The 27,601-nt window shown below is 56.5% G+C and overlaps 1 protein-coding gene across 2 annotated transcripts in view; it reads right to left on the bottom strand.

The window, feature by feature from the left end:
• The window catches only part of PAX7 (paired box 7), a 98,477-nt gene extending 75,183 nt beyond the window's left edge, over window positions 1–23,294 (bottom strand). The window contains exons 1-4 of one of the 2 annotated variants that reach the window (XM_082687602.1): window positions 23,054–23,294; window positions 20,279–20,514; window positions 19,540–19,669; window positions 18,560–18,688 (exon numbers count right to left, since the gene is read on the bottom strand). In XM_082687602.1, the coding sequence (XP_082543728.1) occupies window positions 18,560–18,688; window positions 19,540–19,669; window positions 20,279–20,514; window positions 23,054–23,138 (580 nt within the window). In that variant the 5' untranslated portion in view covers window positions 23,139–23,294. Of the gene's footprint in view, window positions 1–18,559; window positions 18,695–19,539; window positions 19,670–20,278; window positions 20,515–23,053 lie in introns of both variants that reach the window. The other variant, XM_082687601.1, reaches the window with a different exon arrangement.
• Window positions 23,295–27,601: the final 4,307 nt, after the last annotated feature.

Genomic DNA, 27,601 nt, shown 5'->3' with positions numbered 1-27,601 from the left:
CCTTCCCTGCCAGCCCACCCCTGATGGGCCCCCCTTCTTCTGGGCTCTCCTCTCCCACTGGGTCCCCAATGAGAAATTTGATTCAAACCCAGTTTGGCACTTGTTTGCATATTGATTGTGTGGTAATTAAGTGGCTTCATCTGCGGAGGGGACTCGCCACCTGCATTTCTAAGCTTCCCCAGGCCCGGGCTGGGACAGGCCCGCAGCCCTTGTTTCTGACCGTGGAAACTGGAATCCAGGGAGACCAGCTTCTGGCCGCGGGAAGGGAGTATGTCGTCTTTGTTTAAAATGGTATTTATTTTTTACGGAGAGATGAACTGGGAAGGAGCTTGCAGAAACGTGACCAGCTCCTGACAAAATAACAGTCAAAATGAAATCCTAAAATTTATGCCGAAAATAAAGGGGTGCATATGCGATTCTGGCGTCGGAGCAGATGTCACTGTGGCAGGACAGGCAGGTTCAAACCAAGATTAGCTCTCGCCTGGAGCGGCCCCTCCTGAGCCACCCAGGGGCTGACATGAGTCCTGGACCCCAAGCAGGAAGAAGAGGCCAGGTTCTAACTCCTTCTGCCTCTTTCTCGAGTCCTGATCTTAGGAACTCTGAGCCCCAGCTGCCTGATCTGTAAAATGGGATTAGCGAGACCTGTGCTACTGGCGCGACTGTGGGGCTTCCGGGAGATGCGCCCCTCACTTGGCATGTCCTCCTGTCCTCCTCCGTCCCGGGCTCGCCTCCCAGAGCTGCACCCCGCAGAGGGTGAGCATGACCTCTTCATGTCTAATTCTTGCAGCCTTGCAAGGAGCCCAACCGGCATTGTTTGGTATTTTTCCCCTCTGCTAGCCCGGGCAGCCCATGACGTTCTCAGGTGCCATCTGTTTCCCTTGCAGCTCCCCAGGAGGAAGTGGGTGAGCGGAGATTCAGGAAGGAAAAAGGCATTACATCCCTGTGCTTTGGTTTTATTTATTTTGTCGTGTTTTGTCGTCTGAGTTCAGGAGAACAGAGCTGGAGAGGACGCCTCTCGGGCTGGGTCGCAGGGTCTGGGTGGGATGCCAGCTGCTTCCCTCCCTGCTTCCGCCCCTTTTCTCATGTGCTACTTTATTGGCTATTTCTCCCTGGGAGGGGGCACCCCCTCCTTTAAGCTTCCCCTAACCTCTGGTCCAGTGTGGGGCACTTTGTGGGAAGGGTTCTTTCCAGAGAGAATTTCATTACAGACTGTTTTCCCTTTCCAGCTGGGAGCATGGAGCTGGGGTAGGGCTGGGAGCGGGGGTCACACTGAGTCAAGTGGGCAGACCCTGTGAACCACATCTCTGGACGGGGCTGTCCTGTCTCTCCAGCTACTTCTGCACTTCCTAGGTCTCACCATTGTTCAGGGCCGTGGCCGGCTGCAGTGTTAATCTTTGACATATTTGCAGTCCCGAGAATGAAAGGCCCGCGTGCAACAGGGCTGGGCTGGGGGCCTGGGGAAGAGGCAGAGGCTGAGACACCACAAGGAGAAGGGGGACATGCATGTGACCGCATGTATATACATCCCCCAGGCTCTCCCTGGCACTTAAACCTTTTGTTGTCACTTAAACCTTTCTGGGGAGTTGGGGAAAGAGTTACCCACACGTACCAACAGAAGAAGACAGAGCCGCCCACTCCCACCCCCAGCCCCAGCCTACTCAATCTAACCAGGACCCGCGCTCTCCTTTCCTGGCTTCCAAAAGATGGTCCGTCAGCAGCTGTGAGTACACAGGACAGTTCCAACAGCAAAATACACACAAGAATGAACACTCCCTCAACAGAGTCCCAATGTCTCCCTTTCAACACACTCCTAAGGCCAACTGGGATTTCTCCATTCATAATCCCAAATGCAAGTCATGCACACGGGCCAGACACTCCTGCGAGAAGACACGCCTGTAAGCCTTCCTGCAGAATCTTTGGGTTAATGACAAGCCCTTGGCTCCGGAGAGAGGGAAGCCACTTCCCAGGAACACAGGGAGTCTGCCAGGAGGACACCCCAGAGTCAGGTGCCCACCACAGAGCTGGTGCATCACGGCAGGAAGAGTTTGCGGGACCTGCAGGCCAGGCCTGGTTCTGCTACTTGGCTGTGTGACTCTACGGGCCGGAGCAAACATCTCTGAATTCTGCTCTCATCTGCAAAATCGGGATACTAGATCCCCGTGGGGTAGGGCTGGGACGGTGAGGGGGGATTCAGGAGACAGGAAGCAAATAGAACACTTGCTCTGGACCTGTATGTTGCAGGAAGTGGGCACCTTGAGAATATCATACAGGCTTCCAATGAGACGTACCTGCCTGTCTGTGTCCAGGGGTCTAGGCGTCTCCCCATGCCTCAGTTTCTGTATCTATGAATGGGTATTTTAACATAAGGCATCCTGGGGAGGACTGCGTGGGTTCATAGAAGTGCTTAACTCAATGCTTGGCATAGGTCACCTGCCGCGGGGCTAGGCTTCTGAGTATTAGATGTTAAGTGGACGGCGGCTGCTTTCCTACTACCCTGCTCTCAGAGCAAATATCACCTCCTCTGGGAGGACTCCATGCTAACCCATCACCTCCCCAGGCGGCCACTTTCTATGGTGACTCTGCGTTCTGTTCTCCCAATCCCTGTGCAGCTTCTGAACGTGTTCCCTGGTTTGTGAACCTGCTCACTGCCTCCCTCCCCCCAGGCATCAGCATCCCCGGGGCCGAGGCGCTTTGTGCATTTCGAGGCTGTGCTTCCAGCCCCTAGAACTATGTGTCTGGCACACAGGAGATGCTCCGCACATCATCGCTGTGGGCATAAAAGGGTAGTTCTAGCTCCGCCTTCCTGGGCACTAGGGAGCCGGGAGGGGAAGAAAGATGGTGGAGGCAGCAGCTGGAGGGGGCCTCCCTTCTCCTCCCAGGCCTTGGCCTCCCTGCACACATGTCGACCCGCCCCCCACCTGGGGAATGCGATTTCCAGCTGCTGGCCCAGCCTGTCCACACCCGGCCTGGGATTCTCTTGGTGCCCCGGCCAAGAGGCGGGTGAGCCTTGATGGGTTTACCTGGGTGTTAATCCCCCCAACAATCCCGCCTGGCCTGACCAGACCTTCAGCCTCTATTCTTGTCCTGGGTCTAATTAAGTGCCTGAAATGCCACTTCCCCTTTGGAGGCTCAGGCAGGTAAAGCCTAGCTTGCCGCTTTGAAGCAGAGGAGACCGGAAGCCCAGGCAGGTGCACAACAGAAAGGGGAGAGGTGGTGAGGGGCCCTGGGGAGGAGTGGGGAGGAGTTGGGGGCGGACTGGGAGCTTCTGTTGCCCCTCCTTAGAGAGGACAAACAGCTGCAAATCTCCTACCGTAAGGTGCTTAACCTTTTAGGGACCCGAGCCCTAGAGACCCAGGAAAACTAAAGATCCCAGGGAAATGCATGTGTACATACACATACCTATACCTGAATTCAATTCTAGGGTCTCGCGCTCACCCCCGGGGTCTCTAGTGTCCCCAGTTTCAGTTGCTACCCTGCCACTTTAACTACCCAGGTCTCTATCTAGACTCGCGGCTGGATGCTTAGATACAGATACAGATAAGGACCCATGAATCCAGACAGCGATACCGCCAAACTCAACAAGATCATCTCGGGGGGAGTAGAAAGATTTTCCATTTTTATTTTGTCTGCTTAAAAAAAAAAAAAAACAACTTGAAATTTTACAGGTACCTATGACTTCGGTAGTAAATCTTTATGGAAAACTATGCATATGTATCTTCGAGGCCCTGATAACACCATCTGCATTTGATTTGGGAAATTCTTATCTTAGGAGCCTCTATGGGTCCTCTGCTCCCTACCCACTGCTTTCAGTCCTTTTACCTCATTTTGATCACACACATCCTGGGTGCCAGCCCCCTCTTCTGTGTCTCTGCTCCTGTCTCCTTTTGGAGTTTGTATCTCCAAGGGATGGGTGGAAACACCAAGGCTCAGAGAGCAAGCAGGCCAGGGGACCCACTGTGGGGTCCTGCTGATTAGGAGTTCAGGGCTACTGCTGTTGCCCACCGCTCCCTTTGGATGCAAGAGCTGGGCCCAGAGCTGAAATGAGAGGGAGTGTTTGGGTGGCCGTGCCCATAGTGTGGGCAGGAGTCTGGCATGGCAGGGATGGGGCTAGGGATGGAGTTCAGACCCAGTGTGAATGGCCCCCATTGAATGGCTAGTCCTTCTAGCCAGTGCCTAGTAAGGCAGGGGTCTTATCCTTACAGTCCCCTTGTTCCTGGGATGATGCCTTGCCGGTCAGACCCTCCGTTGGGGCAGGTGACAGTAATAAAAGGTGAGGGACCCAGTGACTTTGGAAGAACGGTTCATTCACGGCACCTGGTTGAGCAGTCTGGAGACCAGGTCCCTGCTCTGACTCTGTTCCCTATCTGCTGTGCAATGAGGAACAAGTTTCTTCCCCTCTCTGGGCCTCAGTTTCTCCATCTGTAAGTAGGGGTGTTGCGGTGGGCCAGTGGCTGCCAAGTGGGGTGTCCATCAGAAGGACCAGGGCAGCTCAACCCAAAAGTCACTCCTCTCTCATGTTCCAAATCAAGAAAGTGCTCTTGTGTGCACCCTTTGCCAAAGTACAAGGATGACTCTGGGACACCCCCTTTGGCCGTCCTGGCTCCTGGATCTTTCCATCTCCCACACTCTGCATTGAATTGTTCTGCATTGAATCCTCCTTCCCGCACCACCCTGGGATGGCACTGAAATCCAGTCACACCACCAGTAGCTGCCAGTGAAGCACAGAGAGGGTAATGGCCCCTTATTCACACAGCAAGCTGAGCCAGGACTCAAAAGGTACCCAGTGTCTGGGGACCAGCCCTGCCTGTTCTTCCGAAGAGACCTCCTAGCCAGGAGAGAAAGTTCCCTAATGCAGGGACTAGAAGAGGAGCAGAATCATTTGTCACTAGATAAGCAGTATCAGCTTATCTCTGAAGACCAATAACCACAGCCCCGGGCTCTGATTCCTGGCGCAAACAGAGAGCTCCTCCTGCCCTCCCCCTCCTCCACTGGAAGTAGTCCCTGCTCCGCCCTGGGACAAAGCCCTGCCTCACCAGAGCTCCTTCTGTCAAAGGGGAACACAGCTGGGTTTTGACTTCCTCCCTTCAGTGCAAACATGCCTAGAGGCTCAGAGCTCCAAGGGTCCTCGCCTGCTACCTGCTCAAAAGAGCCAAGGCTCCACGGAACTCACTTTGAAAACCACTAGACTGATTGTGCCTTGCCATTGTTCAGACACAAGGGCAAGGACCAGAGAAATTAAGTGGCTTGTAGAGGGTTACACAGCAGTTAGCATCACAGCCTGGGCCTCTCCGCAGGGAGACCCATTCACACTGGGTCTGAACTCCATCCCTAGCCCCCAAACTGGGTACCACCATTCCTTTCCCTCTGGGTTTTATTTGTCCTTGCTGCTACAAGAACTCTTCCCAGGAAGGTGGCCAAGTCTGTGACATCTGTCTGGTCTCAAAATACTAGCAGGTGCTATGGGTGCTGGGAGTGTGGGCAGTTGTGGGGGGATGCTGGTTGGAGCCACAGTCTCCCCTGGGCCTGGATCTAGGGTTCCTGAAGAATGGGGGCAGGGGCTGGCGGCTGCAGCTCTGCCGATGGGACAGGAAGAGTGGCCGGACTTGTGCCCTTCAGGCTTCTGAGGGTAAAGGTCTTGGGGTCCTACTAGGAGAAAACCCTCCTTTCCCTACTTCTTTGAGCAAATCTCTCCAAGCCTCAGTTTCCCCCTCTGTGAAATGGAACAACAACAACAACAAAAAGCAGGCATCACATTAAGCACAAAGGGTGACAGGCAGCAGGGATGGACAGACGCCAGACTTCCCATGTCCTCACCCTGGGCCGCCTGAGCTCCTGGAAGCAAGACTTCAACCAGCACTTTTTGCTCCTCTATGAAGGCAACTGCCAGCGAATCAGAGCTACCGTTCCCTCCTCCAGGCTCACTCATGCCACACTCTCTGGACCTCAGCCTTTCCATCTGTAAAATGGCCAGATGAGCTCTAAGGCCTGGTCAACTCTGACTCACCCTTGGGGATCTCACCCTGGAGTCCCCTAATTCCGGGGCCACAGGTTCAGCACTCCAAGGCATCCGGTAAAGGGGGAGGTACTTTGAACAATGCCTCCTCTCCGCCTTCCCTCCTTCTCAGGCTGGGGCAACCTCTCCTTGACATCTCTCTCCCCATGCTCTGCTCTCCACCTTCTCTGCACCTTTCCCCTGCTCCCTTCGAAACCCTAAGATCCTAGCTGCCCCCCCACACACCCTCCAGTCCCTTCTCTGCGGTCCATCCCTCTCCAGCTGTGGTATCTTCCCGGGCTCCCCACCGCACTTAGAACAAGTCCTAACTTCTTAATTCAGCCTGGAGGGGCCCACAGCCTGGGCTCTAAGGGTATAACCCCCACCCCCACCCCAGGACAGCAGCCTGCAGGAAGCAGGACTTCAGAGACCATTGAGGGATGAATGGATGAAGAGCCGAGATGCCTTCAAAGCATCTTCCAAGTCCTTCTAGCCAGTGCCTAGACCTATTTCAAGCGAATGGGGGCAGCTATCCTTGCGGAGGGGATGTGAATGGGGGACTGTGTCTCATACCCTCCTCAGCCTCTTCGACACCTGCAGGAGGTTTCTGCCATCTCCTTCAATCACCGAATAGGGCTCACCCGGACCGTCCCCACCCTGCCCACCAAAGCTGGGAGGGGAAAGAGCTCACCCAGGAAGGAACGACCCTCCGCACATCTAGCAGGGTCTACTGGGTCCCAGGAGCTGGCTGTTTCTGCCTTCTTCCCCTGGCCCTCGGTTGACTGAAAAGCTGCCTGCAGGGCCCACTTACTTCTTTTCTTTTCTTTTCTTCCTTCCTCTTTCTTTCTTTTTCTTTTCTTCTTTCTTTTTTTTTTTTTTTTTAGATTTTATTTATTTATTTGGGAGAGAGAGAGTGAGTGAGAGAGAGAGAGAGAGAGAGTGCAAGCTGGAGGAGGTGTGTAGGGAGAGGGAGAAGCAGGCTTCCTGCTGAGCAGAAAGCCAGATGTGGGGCTTGATCCTAGAACCCCGGGATCATGACCTGAGCCAAAGGCTCAGAATGCGTGGGACGGTGTTGCAGGAGCATTGAGGCTTGGGGGGAGGGGGTCCCTCCTTCAAACTTGCCCAGATCTTTCAGGTTGGGGAGGGGGCTCGTCTTTGTCCTTCAACCCCCTCCTCCCCAGCAGCCCTAACTCAAGCACCTTTTCGAGAGCATCTCAGAGGAGTGGCCTCTGCCCACCAGATGTCCCCATCACTGGACCCAGCTCCCCAGGTTCACCGAGGAGGAAGGGAGCGGCTGAGAGCCAGAGCCTCGTGCCCAAGCCACCGCCACTTTGCTCAGCGACAGACACACCAGTCTCACCGGCCCCGTGACTTTCTCCCTCCCCAACCCCGCACCCCTCCCAAGAAAGCCACCGACTCCCTTTCCGGGCGGGCCCAGCTCCTCCATCCCGCACCCCACTCCTCCACGGGCCGCCCGCCTGGGGCAGCTGACCCAGCAGAAGCCCGGGACGAAGCCCTCCGCCGCCAGCTTCCCTCGCCCGCAGCTTGGGTTTTGTTGTAGGGTTTTGTGCGTGCTGTTTTGTTCGGGTCTCCCCGCCCCTTCCCGCGCGGGCCCGGCCCCTCCCCCCTGCCCGGCGCCCCCGTCCCCCTCCCCCGGGGCTCCCAGCGTGCCCGCTCTTGACTTCATCCACTAAGTCAATAGCCCGGGCGCGGGCGGCCCGCTCCCCCCGCTCCCCCCGCCCCGCGCCGCCCCCGGTTTTCTTCTCGGGATAATGGGGGCCCTTTGTGGCCTAATCAGCCTCCTGAGGGGCCGGGAGGCCGGGAGCGCTTCCCCCGCGGCCGTCGGTGAAAATGAAAGCGGGATTAGGCTGGGGCCTCGGCCCACACCATAGTAAAGCGCCACCAGGCATTCGCCCCTTCAAAGCCCCTTTCGGGGGTTTGGTTACTTTATTTCTAAAGTTGTTTGTATTTCTAAAGTGGCCATTGAGGCGCGAGCGGGGACTGCGCCCAAGGAGGGGGCGGCGGTGCACGGGGCCGGGGGAGGAGACACTCCTGCAGCCTCCCTCTCCCCCTCCTGGGACCCGCTGACCGGTTTCCAAGGAGCCTTCCAGGGCCTTATTTCCTCCTGCCCCAGGAGGTGGGGAGGGGCGGTTATCCCCACTAATCAGATGGGGAAACTGAGGCTCGGGCCCTGGAAGTCCCTGAGGCAGAAGACGAGCTCCCAGCATGCAAATCTGCCACGCAGCCAAAAGGGGGAAAAGGTGTTTCTGTTTGTTTGCTTGTTTGTTTGCTTTTAGCAGGAGGGAGGGGAAGGCGCGTTTACCAGTGCTAAGCCTAATCGCCGCCCCCACCCCCACCCCTGCGCAAAGCTCTGAGCGCACCAGCTACGCTCGGTCCTGTCCCTTGTATAGGCCATCGAAGGGAAAGTCCCAAACTGAGCACAATTCGACTCCCGAGAGAGGAAGGTTATCCACCTCCATTTATTAAAGAAAGTTCCAGAACCTCTTTTCTTAGGGTTCACTCCCAGCACCTGCAATCAATCCCAGAAACTACCAGCCTGATGATTCAGTCTTCCCCATCACCAAAGATGGGAGAGGGCAGGCATTTGACGGCAGCTGGAGAGACATAATAGAGGAAGGGGTACAGACTGGGGCAGAGGGGGGCAAAAATCAGTAGAAGAAAGCAGAAGAGCATCTCCTAGCTGAGCCCTTTCTCTCTCTCTCTCACACACACACACACACACACACACACACACACTGGAATTTCTTTTTTCCTATTGGACTTTCGGTTCTCTGAGGAGTGTGAATCCAAGCTCAAGCTCTCCAGGTAAAGAGAAAAAATGGCAAGGATGAGGACCACGGTGGGGTGGGGGTGGACAGGGGGTGGGAGGGGTTCATACAAAGTCAGGCTGGAAAGTTCCAGGTTCCCCCATTCTGCTGCTGGACCAACAGTGGGAGTTGGTTCTGTGGTTACAAGAGAGTGCAGGAGAAAGAAGCTTTTCTGCAGGCTTCCACCGGGAATGAGATCATTCTAGACGGTTCCTTAGAACTCCCCCTGACCTCTACCAACCCCAAAGTTGTTGCTCTAGAGGTGAACTCTAAATCAGATAAAGCCGGTGGTGTAGACTATAGGACAGGTAGGTTTCCAGGGAACCGAAGGGCTTGATCCCAGATACACAATCCCCATGCAGAAGACAACACACCATCCAAACACAGGACACTCCACAGAAATTCCCTTGAGTGTTGCCTTCTTTTCACCTTTCCCAGTCGCTTAGAGACCCACAACTGTAATTCGAACCAGGAGCGGACCCTCTCCACCTGTTACCCCCAAGAGGCTAGCAACTGAGGGGGGGGTTCCTATGGAGAGACAGGTAGCCCCTTAAGTGGGGCTCCACTTGGTCTGGGTCCCATGGAAAAGACCCCAGTAAAGTTCAGGGTGGAGTTTTCCAAGCTACTTCTGGGGCCGACGCCCCACCCCTTTTTCTGCCCAGGCCTGGGGTCTGTTTGATCTTTTTTCAGAGGCAAACAAAGAGCACAGTGAAGGGGAGAGGCTCCGGAGCCCAGCCGCCTGGCTACTCCTTCCTCCTCTGCTCAGCTCCAACCCAGGTTGCTTCCAAGCCCTGCCGGATGCCTATGGCTCCCATAGCCGCGTTGGGGGCTGCCTTGCCAAATCTGGCTCGGGCCCCAGACATAGCCCATTGTTGCACACACCAGCAGATCTGCACAAACACACAAAGGCAACACTCACAAACACCAGAGCACACAGCCAGCCGGTAAGGGGGCAGGTACACACGGAGACCCAGGTAAATATGCACAGAAACACATGCCCTGAGTCAGGTCTGTTCATCCTGAGCTTGTTTATTTTCTGTCTCAACCACCTGGCTCAAAACTTTCTGAAGGCAGGGACCTTCCTGACTTCTAAGGTACCCCCTGGGTGCTTAACACAATGCCCGGCACATAGTAGGTGCTCAACAAAATTTTATAGACTGAAGAAATTGACCCTTTGAAACAAATTAATTTCTTTCTTTCTTTTCTTTCTTTCTGGAACAGAAAAAAGGGGAACACAGCATTTGTGCTCATTTTATCCTCAGAAAGGATGCTTCCAACAAATGAATGGGGGGGGGGGCTCTGCTGCCTCTGTTTTGGAAAGGCAAAGAAGCAGCAAGGACCAGATGGAGGACAGGCTTTCAGTCTCAACTCTACGCCTCCCCCCCCCCCCCCAGTTCCATCATCTCTCATCCTGAGCTCCTGCTCTGGGGTTGAGCTGCTGAGTGGGGGCGGGGCCAGGGGACACACACTGGAATCACCGGGAAACTTGCATAGGCAAGGTTCCTAAGGGGTGTGGCCTCTAGAGACCCAGAGACCCCTTTATACTGTTGGCAAAATTCTATCTGAATGGCTTTGTGTGATTGGCCAGTTTTTCCGAATTTTATCCAATTCTCCAAGGGGCCTAGGGTTCCCCCAAAGGACAAGAATCTTTGACTCAGTCCAGTTCTCTGGCTTTCATGGGAGAAAACAGAGACCCAGAGAAACTGAGCAAGTTGTCCAAGATGACATTGCCTATGAGCTAGGGGCAGGATAGACTCCAGAACCCTTCCTTTCTGGGCCCACCGCAATGCACTCTGACCTCCCGATTCCTCCCGCCTAGCTCAGTTGGCTTCAGACGGAGACAGGGCATGCCCTCCGAGGAGGGAACGGGGACTCTCGGTCGCTGGGAACCTGCGGGTGTGAACTGGGCCCAGAGCAGCACGAAACTTTCAGCTCTCCAGGGTTGCAACCTTGCCTCCACTCAGCTCCCACTCGGCAGCGTGGGAAGCCCGGGAGTGCGGACGCTGGCTGGCACGCCATCCCTTCCCCAGACCTGAGAACTTAGAGGGGCTGCTGCGAAAACTCGGAAGGCAGCGAGTCTCCCTCTCCCGACAGTGAACCCCCCCTCCCCGGCCCCGACAGGCCTGTTTATTTAGCAGCGCTCTGAATAAGGGTTTCCCGCTCTCCCCCCTCCTCGTTCTTAGTCCCGACTGGGTCAGGCTCTCGGCCGGCCCCTTCCCAGCGCCCCGAGTCGGAGCGCAGAGCTCAGGCCCCCGCCTCGGGGTCGGCCTCCCTCCCGCTCCGCTGGCCCGACTCGCTCGCCTCTAATTAAGCGGCGGGATCGCAGCGAGCCGCCGGGCCGCGCTGTAATATGATGAACCGCCTTTGTGCCAGTGTCACCGAAAGCGCTTCTGATAAGGGGAAGCCGCCGAGGATCAAAAGGACGACAGCGGCTCGCCCGCCTCCCGCCGCCGCCCGGCTTTGCGCGCTCGCCCTCTCCGCCCGCGCTCTCCCGCGGGCTGTCTCCAGGTCCCGCGGTTTCTCCTGATCTGCCTGTCCCGGGCCAGTCTTTCGGTGACTCTGCGTCCTTTTGTCTTTCTTCCTGCTGCTCCGCGCCCCTCTCGGTCCCTCCGCATTTCTCAGCGTCCTCAAACGCTCTGGGCAGGTTCTCCTAGGCCTGCTTCCCGTGGATTCTTGGAGCGCGCAGCGTTCTCCCTCGCTCTCCCCTCTTTCGCTAGTCTCCTCCTTTCTGACTCTTCCTTGTGCCACCTCCATGGCTCTGCGTCTCCCCGGTCTCTGCCATCCCTCCCTGGGTCTCCACCTGGGCTCAGACCCAGCGCCCAGCCAGGGCCCCCGCGACCAAAACTTGGACCATTAGCTGCCCCGCAGTCTCGGGAAACCGGAGGGAGCCTTCCTCAGCAAGCTTGCAGAGCTCCGGGGGTCCCTGAAACCCGCCCTCCCTCAGGTGCCCAAGAGAGAGCCAGGCAGGAGCACCCCAGGTGCCCTGGAATGCCTTGGGGCCTCCTGGCGACATGATCTGGGGAACACACCCTTCCCCTCATCCCTCCCGAAGCTGCAGTGAGGGGAAACCTTTCTTCTTCCCCGAAGGCTGAAGTTCCAAGTGCAGCCGACCCTCCTTCGGCCTCCTCTTCCCTACACCCCTTCCTTTGGCCCCCACCTCCCCTTTGCCCTCGACCCTTTCTCTTCCTCCTCTAGGCTCCTCCCCTTCGCAGTCTCCGGGTCCCCTCTGGGCTGACTCTCCGGACTCCTTCCCCGCCTGGCCTCTGCCTCCCCTGCTTCACCACTCCTTCCCCCCCACCCCCACCCCCCACCCCACTTTGTTTGAAGTTTTGGAGAGATCTATCTACTAATGGCGAAGTTTCCCCCTTAGGTCACCGTTCTGCCTTGATTCGATTTGGGAAGGCAAGTTCCCTCCCTCCCCCCTGCCCGACCCCAGCCGGGGGCCAATCGCTCTGGAGCAGGTCAGAAAGCGCTGACCCCACTTCCACCTTTTCCTCTTTCAGCCAGAGTTGGGGGGAGGGGGGGAAAGAAGGAAGGCGTAGGACAGCAAAAAACCGAAGGGGGCAACCGAACCTTCCAATCCCCTCTTATCCCCATCCCCAACTGGGTTTCCTAATTACCTCATTAGTCTGGGGTAGAAGAGGCAGAAGAGCTATTTTTCTGGAATTCCTGGAATGTGCCCCCCCATCGTAGTCACGGCCTTCAAGGCCCCTAAGTCCCTGGAGCATCTCCCCTTTGGGGCTTCTCTTCGATGCTCATAGCAGTAGGAAGGCTTCCCCTCACCAGGCACTTCTGGGTCTCTTCTGTGGGTATGAATTCTGTCTGGCTTTAGGCGAACTCTGGGGCCAGAACCAGGGGCCTGGTCCACTTCAAGTTTCTATAGGTGCCCATTAGGAACCAAGCCCTCATCAACTTGGCCGATGATGGCAGACGGGAACTCCAAAGAGGCAGCCTGGTAGGAAATCCCATTTGCTCAGCCTCCGTATATAAAAATATATATGTTTTTAGATAATATTATTTACATAAAACGTAGTGTGTGACAACTATCATTTTCAGAAAGACATTCTTTTTTTTTTTTTTTTTAAAGCCCAAATAATCACCTTATTGCTTTAAGGCTACTGTTATATGTGCTTTTAAATCCTTCCATGTAAATTCCACTGAAAAATTTGGAAAGCTGTGAAAGGGGAGGGGGCGGCGGGGGTGGGGGGAGGTTAATCCGGGTTTAATGCCGTGATGGCGTCTTAGGACCAGGGTTAGCCTGATTGCCTTATCTCTTCCCAACATTTGAGACGCCCATATTTCACCCAGCCAAATAGCTCGGAGAGCAGCGCAGATGGCTGCCGTGGTCGCGCCTCAGGAAAATGTGTTATTAATATCTAAATAACTTCCCAATACTGTCTGGTAAATCTCCCCTCCACCATTCCAAATGATGAATTCGTTTGAAGTCTTCCCCCAGCCTCGTCTTTTCAATGTCCCTCTCTCTCTCTCTCTCTCTCTTTCTCTCTCTTCTTCTTAGCCAGGCTTATTTCAAACTGGTAAATATCTAATTCCTTTCACGGCTGTGCCGCGCACATGAGTCTTTTAGGTACAAACGCCTCGAAACAGCCGGTATGTGGCGGTGCGTGCCCGGAGGTGAACATAAAACCCGCACACCTTCGCGGCGGGGGACCCCCACCCCGTTTAGAAACGCGTTGGGGAGACTGGAGCTGCACGGGATCCTCAATCTGGGAGCCCAGCCCTTCCTCTGCAGGCCCTGGGGACCCTCTCCCGGTCCCCCTTGGAGTCCCAAAGACACCCCCCTCAAACACGCAGCTCTTGCACGGCTCCTGGCTCCCCTCCCCCCCCCCCCCCCCCCCGCCACCGCACCCCCAGCCCTCCAAAGTCTTCCCTCCATCTCTGGGGCGGATAATTACCTTCCGATCGCCTGTTCTCCCTTGTTTCAACTTTGTTTGCTAAATGTCTTCTATTAGATTACGTTCGTTCATTCCCCCTCCAACCTTATCTCCTTCTGTCTCTACTCTCCTTGCCCGTCACACTCGATTTAGGCACGAGTTTATCTGGCAAACAGTTTGCCGACTTTGTTTATGTACCGCGGGTTCCGGGGCTGCGAGCGAGCGAGCGAGCGCCAGTGTTTGCCTTTGTAATACTTATCTCATTGTTGTTCTCCGTGAGTCTCAGCTCCCTCCTTCCCCGCTCTCTTCTTCGGTCGGGGGGATGGAGGGAAGAAAGGGGGGAGTCTTGTCAGCCCAGTGTGGGCTCGCCCCCTCTCTGCTCCCCCCATCCCCCACGCCCCCTCCCCTCTCTCCCTCTGGTCTCACTGCCTATCCACCGCGGAGTGCAGCCTAAAGCCGGGGAATTGCCTGACACCCTCCCATCTTCCTCCGAGCCCCCATTATGCGAAGCTGATCCCACTCTGAACAGCCTCAAATCCCGCCTGGACTCTGTTTGATTAGATTGCCAACCCGGGGTAATCCTTTGATATGGTGGAGTGTCAATTACCTTTCTCTAAACACACATTTACAGAGGAGGGAACTTGTTGGTTTAAATCAATGCAGATTGTTTCTTGATAAATGGACTATCTTCGTCCCCTCCCTCGCTCCCTCTTCCCAGGCCCCTCTCTCTGCACCTCCTCCCCTTCCCTCGGCCGGGCGCTCTTGCCTATCCGGTAAACAATGCCCCTTCCAGGTGTGAAGCTGGGGGAAAAAAAAAATAAACGGTGTGTGCTGAGGGGAGCCTTGCCCCCTTCCCCTATTCATGTGCTCCCCCGGAGCCTAATTAAATTTGGCAGGTCCTTGTACACACAATCAAAACAGCTTCCTCCAGGGTAGCAAACGACCGAAAACCGCATTAGCAGCTAGCGGCGCTGCCAAATTAAATTGTTTCCCACCTCCTTTTACAAGTGTCTAAAACCGACACTTCGGGCTCTCCCTCCCTTTCCGAGCCTTCTCCGTCATCTCCCACTCCACACCTGTACGTTTGCTGCTTTAAAAATAAATGAAGGAAAAATGCACAGAAACCCAGATCTGCCTCACACACACCACCTTCGGCCCCCACCTGGGATGGTCTTTCAAACCCGGGAGGTCGGCGAATCTTGGATGGACTTTGGCCATGGCACTTCTCCCCATAGAGGAAATGCACACTCGCTCTTCTTCTTTTAAATACTGCGACCCCCTCCATTATTTCCTATTAATTGTGACCTCTCTGGGTATTGTACCCTAGAGACCCAGGTGGAGCCCCATGTCTGATCTGGTCAGTTTCAGCCCAAGTTTGTACATTGTCAGATGCACGAGGCTTTGGTGTTCTTACTGTTTATTGCTGTTGTTACTGCATTTTAATTTAATTTAATTTAATTTTATTTTATTTTGCTATTTCTTCCCTCAGAGAAACGGTTTGACTTTTTGCAACCCCTTTTCAAATTTCCCACCAGACTCTCCCTGGGCTCAAACTAGGAAAAGCTTTTCCTTTCCCATTCGTCTTAAATCCTTTCCCGGTTGGGGTCTCTGTCCTGTGTCTCTCCCCTGGTCCCCGGAGAAGGGGTGAGGAGAAGAGAGTCCAAGTGGATGAGGGCAAGGAACTGTCCATTTCCCTCTCCAGGTGAGCAGAGCACGGCTGGAGCCCCTATCCGCTGCAGTCTGAAATTCTCACAACCAACAATCCTAATAACTCAGTCTTAACAAGGATAAGAGCAAAAAAAAAAAAAAAAAAAAATATGAACAGCCTCATGAATATCAGCCCAAGGGGAGCAGGAGTGAGCTGTTCAGAGATGAAAGTGCACAGAAATAAAGGCTCAATTTAATCTGCTTTAAAACCCTTCAACTTAACGTTTGTGCTTCAAACTCCGAGAGTGAGGACTGATTGCGGATAAATAGTTTCTTACCATGCCTGGGAGCTATAACACCCTTCTGCAACACAGTTTCCTATTCAGCAGCCCCAGTTTTCATTACCAGCTCTAATAAGTCTTAACATTATTAAATGCCAAGCGGACGATAGGGAAAAACGGACTCAGGGAGGGATCTCTCTTTAGCGCTTAAAGAGGAGAGCTCTTAAACCCCTTCTTGGAAGGCTCCCCGCCATGAGAGGGGCAACCCCTCCGGAGAAAGCGTTTGTCACAAGCAAGAAACCAAAACAAAGTTTGTGGGTGTGCACCCCTCCCCCTGCTCTGCCCTTTAAGGCTTCTCTGCCTCTCCCCACCTGGTCGACTTGGGTGGAGGTTAGGAGGTCTTCTCCTCTTTAACTTGGCCATGAAACTGATGGCTGGGGCCTGGGAGAGAGAGGAGAGGTTCCAGCTGGGTGGTTCACTGGGATGCTTGCCTACTGCCCCCAGGTACTCAGGGGGTTGATATGTTCTGTTGGGGGGGTGGACAGACGACCATCCCTCATCCCCACTGTCATTCTGCTCATTCACACCCGTGTCCAATCACCCTGCGCATCCACGCAGAACCCCACCCCCACCTGCACAGAATACTACCCACGGCACAATGATCCAAAGGCCCACGGGCAAACAGCCACACGGAGAGTCACATGCATTTTTACACAGCCATGGAGCTCATGGCCCCCGCGTTGGATGTGCCCACTGTCACTCAAAACCTGCCAGGCTCTCTGGATACCGGACCCAAGGATTCCGTTTCATTTCTGCAGCTCCTGTGCCCTCTGCCTTCCCGTTGGAACCAGCAGGCTCCTTCTAAACCCTTGGAGATTTGGAGCTTCCTGGTTCTGCTGCAGGGAAATCCTCTCTCCAGCGAAGCTGTCTGTGAGCCGGTTTTATAAACCCTGGCCAACGCCAGAAGCGCCCGAACTCCCTGGAGCCAGAGGGATCCCCAAAGCTCAGGCTTTCTACCCCTGCCTCTTCTTTCCTTCTTTCTCAGAAGACACTTACCTATTTTGCTTCCTCACAGACTGAGCTGGGCACCCCCACCCCCGCCACACACACACACACACACACACACACACACACCCTAAAATCTCGGCAAATAAAACCAAACTTCCTTCTGCTTCTGCCCGGTACTTCTCAGAAACGGTGTCTGCTGTGTGGTATTTCACCAGGAAAGATCATTTCAAGTTCAACGTGTCCCACCCCACAAAAAAGAAGCCCAACCAAGTCCCTTTCTGATACAAACTGAAGTCAGGAATGGGTTCCCCCGCCCTTGCAGGGGTCCCAGGGCTCTGGGCTGCCTTGTCCAAGCCAGGGGCTCCTGAGCTGCACCAGGCGGCTTCCCACTGAAGACCCGGGGCTCCGAGGCGGGCCGGGCACAGCGGGGTGCCAGGCACAGCTCGCTCCCTTTCTTCCCTCGCCCTTTTGTCCCTGGCGGGACTGGGCTCCACTTGGGGCCCTGAATGTCAATAGCCCGCCCCTTCCCCAGCTCTCGGCTCCTCTCTCAAAGGGGCTGCTCCTGCCCCTCCTCCCACCTTCCCCCTCCACCAGGCCTGTGGGGGCTGGGCCTCCCTGGGTGTTGTCTTTGGAAGCGGGCTTTGTCTGTGAAGTTCATCTTCAAGGTTGGGAGACACTACTGACAACTGCAGAGAGAGAGAGAGACCTGGGCTAGGAGTTCACGGGAAGCGAGAAGAGGGGTATCTCCAGACACCTCTGGAAAGGAATTCAAGCCAAATGTGCTCCTTGCAAGTTTCCAAGTTTGGGGCACTCCCCCACTTTTTCCAAAGCTACCGCTTTGCAGGCTTGCCGGACCACTATCTTTCCCGTCTGCCTGCTGCCTCCCGGCATGCCCGTTTGTGGGCTTCCTCTTTTCCCCAGCCAGTCTTTGTGACTCTGGGCCTTCTACTTCTGTTTCTCAACCCTTTCCCCCATTTAAGGCACACTGACCAAGTCTCAAAGAGAAGTTCAGGGGGGCCGGTAATGTGGAACACTCCCCCCACCACACCCCTCAAGAAACAAAAGCACACGCCCCTTTCCCGGGCGTGCAGGCGCTTGAAAGATAAACGCCTTCCCTAGCCGACCAGGAGAAAAAGCAGGACGCAAGGCCCCGACCCCAGCCGGCGGGGCGGCGGAGCTGCACGAGGGGAGAGGGTGGGTGCCGGCGGAAGCTTTCTCCCCGCCTGAGAGATCCTCCGATCCTGGGCCTTGGGGGAACTTGGCCTCCACGCCTGGCCCCGCCAGAGGCAAGCGCTGACCGGTGCGCCCGTCTGCACCCAGCCGGCACTGTCTCGGTTCGGGCCCCTGGCAACGCCGGGCTGAGGCTTAGGCGGCGGCCCTCGCTAATTTTTATTGATTGCAGCGGTCAGTCAACTGTCAGGCAGGGTTTCAAGGGACCGTTTAGAGAGCGTGTGCGGGTCTGGTTAACAAATTCATTTAGGGAGCCGTAGGCCGGCTCCTCCTTCCTCGCCCCCCGCCCCCTTGTCCAAGCGTCCTATAAATAATAGATCCACACAGGGACTCGCCGCCAAAACGCCGGCCCCGCAGGGCACACGCCCGGGAGCGCTCAGCCAGGCCCTGCGCGCGGGGCTTGCGCACTCGGAGGCGCGCAGTGCACCAACCTGCAGCCGGCTCCGCGGGGACGCCGAGGCCCGTCTGCGCCCCGGCTCCGCCTTCTGCCCTGGTCCGGGGCGCACCGAGGGGGCGCTCTCCGCAAACCCGGAGGGTCCCGGCTGCCTCGGGGGCTGCGAGTCCTCCCGCTAAAGTGCGGTCGCTAGCCCTGAGCGGCGGAAGCGAACTACTCACTGGTCCGCACGATCTCGCGCGGGGACGCGGGGTTCGGCGGTGGAGACCCCCCCGGAGAGTCCCTACCTTTGTCGCCCAGGATGCCATCGATGCTGTGCTTGGCTTTCTTCTCACCGTCGTCCTCCTTCTTGTCCGCTTCCTCCTCCTCCTCTTTCTTCCCGAACTTGATTCTGAGCACGCGGCTAATCGAACTCACTAAACCTCAGAAATTCAAAGGCAAAAGAGCAAGTATAAGTTGTTGGGGCAGCGGACCCAGGCGACCTGGGTCCCTGGGAGAGAGCCACGCACGGCAAGGGGACTCACACCCACTGACAACCACCACCCAACCCCCCCCACCCCCGCCATTTAAGCATTTACAGCCAAGTGCAGTCGCTGGCTAGGGAAGGGGACTCACCTGGGACACACTCACAGTGGCATTCCTATGCTCCCCCTTGCACACACTTGTCCCTAACAGGTCACAACCCCTAGATGCACTCACACCCACGCCCACTTCCCCAGGACCTTGCCAGAGGCCCTCCAGCCCCTGTGACTGCCACCCCTACAGCAGGTGTGTGTCCCCATCTCGCATGCCTGGATGCCCTCCTCCCCCCTGGCACACGTGCACACATGAATGTCCACCCCAGGCCACTTGCTGCCTCACGGGCAGTGTGGTGGAGAGCCTCCCTATTTGGGACCCACTGCCAGCTGGTGGCATTAACAGAGCGGAAAGAGTGACTTGGGGAAAGGGGTCCAGGGAGCCCAAGGAGATCAACCCTCCTAGGACAACCTAGGACAACCCTTCCCTTCTCTCCTTCTCCCTGTCTTTCTTCCTTCTCCTTTCTCTGTCTTTCCTAATTTTTTCTTTCTTTCCTTCTCTCCTCCCTCCATTTTCCTTTCGGTTTTGATTCCCTCCTTTGCTCTAACTCTGCCCTCCTGCTCTCTTTCCTCACAACTTTCCTTGGCGCTCCCCATCATTCATCGCCTTCCGTCCTGTCCGACCTCCAGCCCTGCACAGCCCGAGCTGAGCCAGACCGTGCTGTGCCCGGCTTAGCTAGCTGCCTTCTCACCTGAGGGCACCGTGCTGCGGTCACAGTGTCCGTCCTTCAGTAGCCTGTCTCGGATCTCCCAGCTGAACATGCCTGGGTTTTCCCTCTTGTATTCCTCGATCTTTTTCTCCACATCCGGAGTCGCCACCTGCTTCAGAGGTGGAGGTGGGGGAGCAGGAGTGGAGAGAGACGAGGTGGGGAGAGGGAGGCACTTTTAATACCAAACTCCCAAGAGCCCCGGGCCAGGCTGGTGGCTCTGGATCCCATGTCCCTCCCCCCGACCCCCCTTCTGAGATTGGCTTTACCCTTCCACAAAACCTGTGCCTGCCTTCAAGGAAGGCAGCCCGGTGCATAGGGTAGTGACAGGTAATAAGATAGGACCTAATAAGGACTCCTGAAAGTCCTTATTGGTGGATCCCCCCCTCCCCCCACCTCACTCACTACTTCAGGCAAGACCGAGGGGACAGTTCCCCTGGTCTGGGATGATGCTGGTGGTCTGGGCCGATGTAGGAGCAGCCCAGGGGATGGCTCATTGGCCTCAAAGTCCTGGACAACATGGAACCTCAGTTATCTTATCCCCTAGAAATCCAAATAATGAGGGGGATATCTGGGGGTGAGGATACTCTCTTCCTGTACTTTTCTTAAGAAGCATATGGACACCCCAGTGGCACTGGATGACAGAAGGAAGTGAAAGGGGCCACAGCCAGGATCCCCCAACTATGGGAAGGCCGACTGCCAGTTCTGCAGCAGAGACACTCACTCTGGGCTTGCTGCCGCCGATGGCCCCAGGACGGATGGACCCAGTCTCCTGGTAGCGGCAGAGAATCTTGGAGACGCAGCCATGGGAGACACGCAGCTGGCGGGAGATGACACAGGGCCGGATGCCGTGGTGGGCCATCTCCACGATCTTGTGGCGGATGTGGTTAGGCAGGGGTCGTCCGTTGATGAAGACCCCACCAAGCTGATTGACCCGGCCTTGGCCAAGTGGTGTGGACACTGGAGGAGTGAGGGGAAATGAGGAAGGAGAGAGGCACGGGGTGTGAATGCGGATGAGACAGTGAGAGCGCCCCTTGACTCCAGTTTTGTGAGCCCCAAGACCCCTGACAGAGGGTGTGCGGGTTCCCCCCCATTTGGAGGTGTGGCTGTTCAGAGGTCAGGAAAAAACTGTCAGAAAGCTGAGAGAGGGTCCTGGGAGGATGGAGAGAGTCATAGCTGGCGGCTTCAGTCCCCCAGATGCTGTGTGCCCCCACTCCGGGCACAGTACGGGGAATGAGGGATCTGAAGCTTCTGTGAATGGGAGGGAGAGAGCAGAGCCAAGAGGCTGGTGGAGTCTTGGGAGTCTGGGGGTCCAGTGGCTCCATCCCCCAGGATGCAGTTTGGGACACAGGTCTGCCTGCCTCTTAGGGAGGCCAATGGCTAGTGAGAGGTGGCCCCCTCTCACTGGTCATTTCCATGCCTTAAGTGGTCAAGATTGATCCATTTTGGGGGGAGCCAGAAGAGGCTGGTTAATTACCAGAATTTACAGTCCTAGCCTGGACAGCAGGTCTTCCTACTTATAATTGAACAGCGAGGAACTGGTGACACGATGCTGTTGGTCACTGCCTCTGGGGTCACCTGGCTGTCCCCCGAGGGACTCCCCATGGTTCCAACGCCTCTCAAAGTTCTAATTTCGTTTGGGGGCAATTTGGGGGCAATGCTCCGCTGTCAGCAAGCTCCCATATCAAATACTTATTTGGGTTCAGAAATCCAGACTCGGTCCCTGTAGGCTCTGTGAGGGTGGTACAGGATGGGCCAGCGTCTCCCAGTGTGGGGGACTTTGGGAACCGGGGAGACAGGCACCCCTGCTGTAGTGTGCCTGGGAGGGGAGAGCTCCTCAGAAGCCTTAATGCAAAGTCTACACAATTTCCTCACATAAGGTTGGGGGGCACCCGGTGCACTAATCCGGCCTCCATTCCCCCAATTTGGGGACCAGGCGGCTGCGGAGATCTGGCAGATTAGAACGATTTCACAGACGCCGGAGTGGAGGGAGCTGCCAGTGTAATTGGAAGGGAGGAGGCGAGAAGGGGCTCGGCTGCCCAGCCGTTCCTACCGCCTCCTCCCTCGCGCGCCTGGTCCCCCCACCTCTCTTTGTAAAAGTAGGTGTCTGAAGCCACCCTCGGATTTAATCAGAAATCGTGCGTCGCCAAGTCAGAGTCACTCGGTCTCCGCGGCGGGATATGCCATTAGCGCTGGAGAGCTCTCCAGCGCCCAACTTTATATTCAAGAGCCTCTTTAGCGACCGGCGCTCGGCTCTCCTCAGTATTCTCCGTCATGTTGGGCAAATATTGTTCTAATCCGCTGTGCGTCCTCGGCCGCCTGTTTTACTTGCATTCGCTACAGGAGAGTGCTACGGCAAATCCCCGGGCTTGTGCGCTCTCCCGCCTGCGTGGCTGCAGGCGCGCACTTGATCACGGAGCCACTCTCTTCGCCTCAGTCTAATTCAGGGACCCGCACCATCTCGCTGCCAGAGGGACCCCTCCCTCCCCAGATTGCAGGCTGCCTGCCCGCCCACCCCCTCCCCGCCTCCTTTACCCTTCCTCACGCACAAGGGGCTCGTACAATTACAAGAAGAGTAATTAAAAAATGAAAGTGGCACCTATCTCTCACCACTTCTGTAGGACACCCTGGGCTACCCACCCCCAGAAACCCAGGGATCCCTGGGTTTGTTGACAGGTCGATGGCCTTCCGTTAGTTTAAGAAGAAAACAAAACCAAAACGCAGGGAAGGGTCTTGGCAGCGCGATCCCCCTCTTTCCTCCAGCCTGGAACCGAGCACTGCCAGTCCTCTCTGCTCACCCCCGGTGCTGGGTACTGACGGAGGACACATCACAGAATTCACCTTTTCCCCTTGTCCGGACACTGCGGTGCCCGCTCACCGTCCTGAGGGTCTCTCCTAGGAGAGTTGCGGAGTTCCGAAGCCCAAGCGAAAAGTTTTTTTGGGGGAAAAATCGTTACTATTTATTATTTCAAATTAGTTTGTTTTGTAACCCAAAGGCAGGAATTTCTGTCTGGTGCTTTGGAAGAAGCGGATAGCCTTTCTAGACGCTGTCCGCACATGGCTGGTATTTCGAAATAAAAGGGATTGGAGGACCATACCAGGACTGAAAAAAGGAACAGTTCAAAACCGAGAGTAGAAAGCGCTGTAGCCGGCGAGCGCAGAGAGCTGAGAAAGTAACCGCGGGGAAAGTGTCTGAAAATAGTGGCCACGACCTGAAATTCGCTAGGACTTGAAATTTACTCGGGGCCGAGATCTGCCGGGAGTTCCGCCCTGCGGGGGAAGGCCGCCGGTCACCGAAAGCCGCGCAAAAACGGACAAGTGTCGGCCCCCGAAACTTCCGGGGGTCCAGCGCCCCGGACTCGGTCCCCAGAAGAGAAGGGGACCCCCTTCCCTTCCCGCTGCCGCGGGCGCCGCCACCACCCCGGGACATCGCTGCCTCTGCAAGGACCTCGGGTTCCCGGCGGAGGAGCGGAGGCGCGGCGAGCCCAGGCGCTCTTACCTTCCAGAGGGAATCCGGTGCGGGGATAGTTCTGCCCCGGAGCCGGCCGCATCATCCTCGGGACGGTGCCGGGAAGGGCCGCCATGCCTGCGCACGCCGCGGACGAGTCCAGCGTCGGCCAAAATCGCTTCCCGTCCGCTGCCTTTACCCCCGCTGCGATCTCTTTCTTTCCTTCTTCTTCCACTTCTCTTTTTTTAACCTCTTCCCCCTCCTCCCCTGCACACACGCTGCCTACCCCCACCCCCCACCCCGGGCTGCAGTCGAACGCGTCCAGAAGCAGGGGAGGGGGGCGAGGTGGGGGCGGAGGTTGGGGGGGGGGAGGGAAGGTGGTGACAAGGAAGTTCAAACAAACAAACACAGCAACCCCAAGTCCGCCTCTGCCCGCTCCGCGCGGCCAGAAGTTGTGCGGGCGGACGCGCCGGGCGGAACCGGGAGGGGAGGCCGGGCGGCCGAGCGGGACTCGGGGGGACGCGGCCGCAGGGCAGGGCCCCGGCCTCGCACTGACAGCGGCGCGCTCTCGCGCTCCGGGCCAAAGTTTCTGCGCCCAGAGGCTGCCGAGTGGATTCTCCTCCGTATTTATTTATATATTTTTCCTCGCGCCCGCGCGCTCCCTCCCCGCACTGCTCTCCACGCCTTTCTCCGGACCACACTCACGACTCCCTCTCACACCCGCGCTCGCACCCCGCCCCCCACAAGGCTCGGGGAGGGAAGGCGGTGGCTCTCGAGTTTCGGGGCTTGAGGGGAGGCGACAGGGGGTGACGGGGTTGGGAAGCGAAGAGGGGAAGCGAGGGGGCGAGTGATCCGCTGGGTAAGTTGTGCAGAAGTGCTCCACTGGAGTACGGAGAGGGTCGGCAATGGGGGGGGGGGCGCGGGGGGGAGGCGGCGGACGAGATCTGATAGGTTCGGACTTTTCTTTTATTCATGAGGAGGGAAGGGGGCCAGGGCGGAAGGGAGCGGAGGACCAGTAACGAAAAGAAATCGCCAACGAATATTTTTTTTTTTTCCCTCTCTTTTCTAATCCCCGGTTCGACCTCGTTTTTTTTTTTTTTTTTTTTTTTTTTTGCGGGGGTGGGGGGGAGAATTTGAACCGCCCGTTAACACATAGGGAGCTGAGGCCCCGGGGCTGGGGGAGGGCACAGAAGGGGAGGGGGCCAACTTTGTGCAAGTGTCTTCTTTTGACGAATGGGCCAAATCGGCGCAGCGCCCGGCCCCCTGGTCGCCCGCCGCCGGCGCTCTCAGCGTCCCGGCTGCTTGGGAATGTCTGCCTCGGGTTGGTGGCTCCTCTGGATTCTCGCCTTTTCTCTGGCCTCCCAGGGTCAGAGTCCGCTGATGGCCTCTCTCCTTCATCTAACTCACACACTCTGAAATTTCCGCCACTAGGCACACGGGAGACCGGCCTGGGGTGACTTCAAGGGAAGGGTTTATGACTTTCTCTGTGAAATAATGTCTCAGCCCCGGTGTCCGGTTCTTGCTCTGCTTCCAGCAGCTCTGGGAAGAGCAGAGTGCTTAGAAAACTGGCTGTGCCAAATGTTGGGGACAATCTCTCCCCCTCTCCTCTTCCCTTTCTCCTCACCATTCTGCAGCGGGGCTTAAACTTCTCTTCCTCTTCAGGCCTCCTGGCTACAACCCGGTACCCCTTTCCAGCAGGCAGTCCATCGCACCCTGAGCCTGACAGCGAGTGGGTCCCCAGGATCTGGGAGGGAGGTGGGTTAGGACTTGGTTCCACCTTGAGCGCTGGGCCCAGCTCCACTCAGAATTTAGAGGGGGACATGTCCCAATTAAAGGGTCAGGAGTGGGGGTGGTCATCAGAGGTCCTGAAATTCTGTGCTCTCCCCTGCCCGAGTGACCAGACGCCCCTGCCCGGGGACACGAGTCCCGGGGGCGAAACGCCCTCCCAGCGGGGCAGGACGCCAGGACAGCAGGCCTTTTGTCTCCCCCGGGAAAGAGTGTCTCCGGCCCAGCACTGGAGGCAAGATACAATAAAATAAACCCAGCCCTCCAGCTCGGCCCCCACCCCGCAACCCGCCCCTGCCCGCCCTCTCCCGGTCCTGGGGTCAGCCCTGTCTTGGCCTGGGGGGCTCTCCTCGGGCTGGCCCTAGTGCGCCCCCTCCCCTCCCCTTTTCCTCACCTGTGACCTTTGCCCCTCTCAGCGTGTGACAGACGCCCTCCACTCCCCACTCCCCCAGCACAAGGGGCTCATCAGGCTCTTGGCGGGGAGGCTTTCTGGGAACGGAGGCCTACGGAAAAGCAGTTAAACCCATACCCTCCGGTGGCTGAACTGGGGGGGCGGGCAAGTCGCTTTGGAATTGGAAAGGGGGACACCAGGGTGCCTTGCCCAGGCCAAGGTGCCAGGCTGCCTGAGTCTTAGGGAACTTACAAGGTTTTCTGGGCCCCTTTCTGCATTGGAGGTGGACCCCACTGGACCCAGAGCCCCTACCAAGAGAGGGACAGGGAGACGAAGTCTGAAGCCACAATGTGTATGTCTGGGGGAAAATGACTTAGATTTGGGACATTTTCCTTCTTGTCTTGCTGGAGGGTCTGGTTTGCTTTGACTCCTGGAGGTGGCTATGTATTTAATATATGTATGTATATTCTGAGATACACATACAGATAGGTATACAACACACACACACATACACGTACAACACATACAACACACACACATATACACGTATATATTCCAAAAATGTTGTACACTCACTCATTCATTCATCAGTAATTTCTGTCCTGGCGTGGAGGAATTCAAGGCACTGAATTCAAGGCGTCTTTGCCTGTGTCCGCGTGAAGGTGGGTTTGTGTGTAGGTCTCCTGTAGGCCAGTCTGATTAGCTCTGTGTTTCTAAGGGAGGGTCTGTGTCTGTGTTTCTGTTTTGGGGTCTCTTCCATGCTGCCATGGCTAGCTCTCAGTGCAGTCTGGAAGGTGTAAATGTGCTTTTCGGTCAGTTCCCAGACGCAGGAAAGTCTTCTGGGGCGTGGACCCTGGAACCTTCAGTCCCTCCTCACTGACTTTGTGGCCAGTGTCCGCGTGGCTTCTGAGCTGAGCGGGGAGAGCACACAGCCTTCCTAACCCCTCGGCTCAGGGCCCACTGCGACTGGGCACACTGAGCCCCAGGCATCTGGCATGGGTTGCAGGGGGGGGGCACCGAACCCGTCGCCTGGTTCCTGCCGTAACCAGGGAGGCCCCTCACAGGCTCCCCTAAACCCTCTGCTGGAGGCACCAACCCTGACTTTTCCCAGCTTGGGGATTCCGTGGGCTCCCGCGGGGCAGGCGGAGGGGGAGGGAGGGGGGTGTCTGTCGGAATGAGCGTGGCGGTTCTCGCCTGTTGGAGACCAATTTCACAAATGATTTTTGCAACAATTAAGAAGTGTGGCGGGGTGAAATGGCGATTTCACATCCAGCGGGGGAAAGGGGGGTTCACCTCGGAACTGGGGCGGCTGCAGCTGGAGGTGGGGGGGGATCTTTTCCTCTCCTCTCAGCTCCCCACGGATAACCCTCTTGCCCAAATTCACTCCCCACACAGACATTCATCAACTCCTAAGACCTCCAGCCGCTGCTGTAAGCTCCGAGGGGCTCAGGTCTGCATTGTCTGTGTTGGGCTGAACTTGGCCTGGAAAGTTTCCCTTCAGCCCCTCGCTCTAATCTCTCTCTCTCTCTCTGCTTCTTCCTCCCTCCCTCTTCTCTCTCTGTCTTGATCTGCCTGTCTCTCTCTGTCTCTGTCTCATGCTCACGCACGTGCACACACACACACACACACACACTTTTCTGTCTCATGGGCCCCTCCATCTCTTTTTTGTCTCTACCCCCTTTTACTCCTTGCCTTTCTGACTCCTCCCCAGCCGCTTTCCTGTCTCAGCCTGCTCATTCTGGCCACTGCCTACCCCCTCTATGGTGTCCTGGGGCCCTCCATCCTGCACCAGGCTCTACCTCAGACCTGTTTCCTGGAAAAGCCCTTTCTTTTGTCCAGATGGGTTTGGGCAAAAGCCTTCCAGAAGGGCCCCTCCTCTGCTTTGCATCTACTTGGGGCTATCTCTGAAGGCGCATCTCCAGGCCCAGCGCAGCCTGATTCTAGCACTCCCTCCCTCTAGAAAGTTCTCCTGTACTCTTGCTCTCTGGCTTGGCTAACCGATCCCTAACTCCTCCCCTCCCTGTCCAGTCTGAGTTCCTTGTCTGTCCCCGACCTTCTGCCCCACCACACACACCTCCTTTTAAGGGCAACAACAATGCTCCTAGGAATTCCTCCTCCCAAGTTCCCCAAATGAACCCTCCCAACGGTCTCTCCCAAGAGAGACCTATGCCCAGCAGCCAGGTTGATATCAACTGGGGAAACTGGCCTTTCTCTGGCTGCTCCCAGACTGTGAATTGATGGGTCCAGCAGGTGGGACACGAGGGCCACACTGAACCTTCCTTGTTCCCGGTCCCAGTGGCCAGCGGTCTGCTCCCCTCGCCCAAGGGGGAGGGCGCTCTTTATTTTAGATCCCTGTGCAATGAGCACTTTCTGAAAGCGATTACCCAATGAATCTTCCTTTAAAGGGTGATAAATCCACCTTG

Source organism: Mustela nivalis, assembly GCF_964662115.1.
Source record: "Mustela nivalis genome assembly, chromosome: 10".
Taxonomy (NCBI): domain Eukaryota; kingdom Metazoa; phylum Chordata; class Mammalia; order Carnivora; family Mustelidae; genus Mustela; species Mustela nivalis.
This window is presented reverse-complemented; position numbering and strand designations above follow the sequence as displayed.